Genomic DNA, 3,350 nt, shown 5'->3' with positions numbered 1-3,350 from the left:
ACTTTCCTACAGAGAACTGGGCTCAGCAGTCATAATGAGCAGAAACAAAAGGAACAAAACTCCTGAGATTTTAAATAAAGTTTAAATCTAAATGTCTCTTCATTGAAATCGGACTTTGATGATTTACATTTAAAAACGTTGAATTTTACTGTTTGTGCTGAATTATAAATCTGTTTAAAAGCAAAAATAAAAACCATGATAATAATTTAATTGATAACACACTTTTCATTAATAAAGATCTCAAAGTGCAGTCTCAGCATGATGTATGTATATATATTATAACTCAGCCAGGAGATCAGATGATTCCTAAATGACTTGTGAAAAGATTTTATTTTTTACTTATTACATAATATTGAAGTCGTACTATTTTTACTTGGTCAGTTTCTACTTTACCAACATCTATGTAAAGGTCCGCAGGAATGGAAAGACATTCTCCAAATGATTCGGATCCCGGGAAGGAAACGGAATTCCCATGGCTGTTCAAAAGAAAACTGTTGAAACTTTCATACAAACACGCCAGTGCGCATGCGCCGCAGTGCAGTGACGTGTCTGAACGGTGTCAAACGGGATGTAAAAATGATCGAAAAGGCTCCGGATAAACCAACGAACCAGGCTAACAGGAGAAAGAACCAGAACCAGAACCAGCCGTTCGGGTCGCTTCACAGCCAGGTGGGTTCAGCCAGGTGGAGCCGAGAGGAACCGAACCGCTAGAACTCACTTTTGGACCGGATGCTTTAGAAGTCGTCGAGCTAACTTGGCGACAGTTGGCTAACCGGAGTTAACCCGTAGCCCGGTGACCAGCCTTAACTAGCCGTGCGGCTCGGTTCTGCTCTCTCGCAGGGCTGAACTCTCGGAACCGGACCGGGGGATGTCTCGGAGGCGGCTGGACAGCCGCAGCGGGCTGCTGGCGGAGCCCCAGACCCCGATCAGCTCCGAGCCGCTGGAGGTCGCCTATGAGGTGACCGGAGAGCTGGGCAGGTGAGCGGTTCGGTTCTGATCTGGTTCGGTTCTGCTGATTGGCCTGAACCGAACCGGACCATGACCTCATATTGATAGTTTCGGTTCTTCAGTAAAGGGACATTTCTGACCCGAAAGGGAGAAAAAAAGTAAAAAATGTAAATTATTCAGAGATGATTTATTAAACTTTTATTACAGAAATAAGAATCTTTATAGAACATTTAATTCATATTACAGCTCAAGTCCAGCAGTATTTACCAATTTTATGTACATTATTATCAGTTTTTAGTTTAAACATAAAGATAAAACATGTATATTTCTGGCATGTTTCCTGTTGAGGTTTCAGTTTTTAGTGATAATTTCTGTATTTGTTTGGGTCTCTGGTTCTGGTCGTCCCGGTTTGAGCAGGTTGTGGTTTTTAATCTGGTTTAAATATCATAAATATTAATATTTTAGTGTTTCTATAAACTGAGTGTTTGTTCTTAAGGCTGTGCGGTCCGACCCGGTCCAGGTTCTCCTGGTTTGTCCAACTGGACCCATCAGAAGGAATCCGGTTCTTTTAGTCTGGTGTTTTTTCTGTGATCAGGTTTTGATCAGCAGACAGGAACCAGCCTGCTGCTCTGGCCGCCATGTTTTGGACTCTGGACTTTAACCGGGAACCGCGGTAACCATGGTAACCACGGTTGCGGTCATGTGAAGGCTGCTGTGCTGGGTGTGATCGGTGTGAGGAAGAACCGGAGCGCAGAAAGGAGAACTGGACTCCATGTTGCTCTGAAACAGGAAGTGGAGGTGTGAAACAGGAAGTGGAGGAAGCTTCCAGCTGATCTGAGATCAGGCGGCGTTTGCATGGTCCAGTTTGGAGGAACCAACCGGACCGGACTGGAGGCTGGACAGCTGGCTGCCAGGCAGCACCAGCCGATCCCAGAGTGGATCTGTTAGCGTCACATTTAGCCTGTTAGCATCAGAGTGAACTTTGACCTCTACCTGGAGGTTTGAATTTGGTTTTCTGGGTTTCTTGTCCTGAGATGATTCTAGAACCGCCTGGTCCAAATGGTTCTGATTGGTTCTGATTGGTCTAGAGGTGGAGACAGTAGATGTGGTCAGCGTCTGTGTGGAGAACATCTAGGATCTGATCTGAGCTGCAGCATCTGGGTGGCCTAGATCTACTGGACCGGACCGACTGGTTCTGGGAGGAACTGAATCCAGTTCTGCTGATCAGAACCTGATCTGGATCTACAGACTGTCTGAAGATCTTTGTTGCTATGGCGACGGCGTTCTCATCAATATGATTTGTTGTTGTTTTTGTTCCACATAAAATGACTTTTGTTTTGCCCAGAAAATCAATTTTTGTTATTTTAATAAATCTAATATTTTTATTTTCATAAATATATTTTCCTCCTGTCCAGTCGGATCAGAACCAGAACCAGCAGCAGGTCTGGCTGGTTTAAAACTTTTGCACAGAACCGTTCCGGGGAATCGGGTCTGCTGTTCTGACCGGGTCCGGGTCCTCAGTGGGTTCTCTCTGACCTCTGACCTCTGACCCAGGGGGAAGTTCGCGGTGGTGAAGCGCTGCGTGGAGAAAAGTTCGGGGAAAGAGTTCGCCGCCAAGTTCCTGAGGAAGAGGAGGCGGGGCCGGGACTGCCGGGCCGAGGCCGTCCATGAGATGGCGGTTCTGGAGCTGGCCCGGAGCAGCCCGCGGGTCGTCAACCTGTACGCTGCCCACGAGACCGACCACGACCTGGTGCTGCTGCTCGAGTAGTGAGTGGACCTGGGGACCGCCGGGTTACGGTTCTGACTCGGTTCTGACCCAGTTCAGACTCGGTTCTGACCCGGTTCTGTCTGCAGCGCCGCCGGCGGGGAGATCTTTGACCTGTGCGTGTCGGAGGAGCTGCTGCCTGAGGCCCAGGTGACCCGGCTGATCCGACAGACCCTGGAGGGGGTCCAACACCTGCACCAGAACCAGCTGGTCCATCTGGACCTCAAGGTCTCACACACACAGCCAGAACCAGAACATGAAGCGGGTCATTTAAGCATTAAGACTTTCTCTGGGTTCTTTGGTACAGTTTCTTTTTTTAATGTTTAATTTTCTGACTCCAAACTAAATTTATTTACTTTATTTCATTTATTCCAGTTTATGAAACATTTATTCTGGTGTGGCAGCAAATGAACAAACTGCTGCTGGACCGGTTCTCCGGACCAGAACCGCGTCACGACCAGACCAATAGAAACGCTCGCCCATCCCCATGGCGACCAATAGAAACGCTCGCCCATCCCCATGGCGACCAATAGAAACGCTCGCCCGTCTCCATGGCGACCAATAGAAACGCTCGCCCATCCCCATGGCGACCAATAGAAACGCTCGCCCATCCCCATGGCGACCAATAGAAACGCTC

General features: G+C 47.9%; 1 protein-coding gene across 1 annotated transcript in view; it reads left to right on the top strand.

Moving 5' to 3' along the window:
• Nucleotides 1-252: 252 nt before the first annotated feature.
• stk17b (serine/threonine kinase 17b (apoptosis-inducing)) overlaps nucleotides 253-3,350 on the top strand; it is a 6,328-nt gene continuing 3,230 nt past the window's right edge. The window contains exons 1-4 of the mRNA XM_008404332.2: nucleotides 253-669; nucleotides 841-978; nucleotides 2,503-2,715; nucleotides 2,803-2,941. Of these exons, the coding sequence (XP_008402554.1) occupies nucleotides 869-978; nucleotides 2,503-2,715; nucleotides 2,803-2,941 (462 nt within the window). The 5' untranslated portion in view covers nucleotides 253-669; nucleotides 841-868. The remainder of the gene's footprint in view (nucleotides 670-840; nucleotides 979-2,502; nucleotides 2,716-2,802; nucleotides 2,942-3,350) is intronic.

The sequence above is a fragment of the Poecilia reticulata genome, linkage group LG2 (genome assembly GCF_000633615.1).
Source record: "Poecilia reticulata strain Guanapo linkage group LG2, Guppy_female_1.0+MT, whole genome shotgun sequence".
Classification (NCBI taxonomy): domain Eukaryota; kingdom Metazoa; phylum Chordata; class Actinopteri; order Cyprinodontiformes; family Poeciliidae; genus Poecilia; species Poecilia reticulata.
This window is presented reverse-complemented; position numbering and strand designations above follow the sequence as displayed.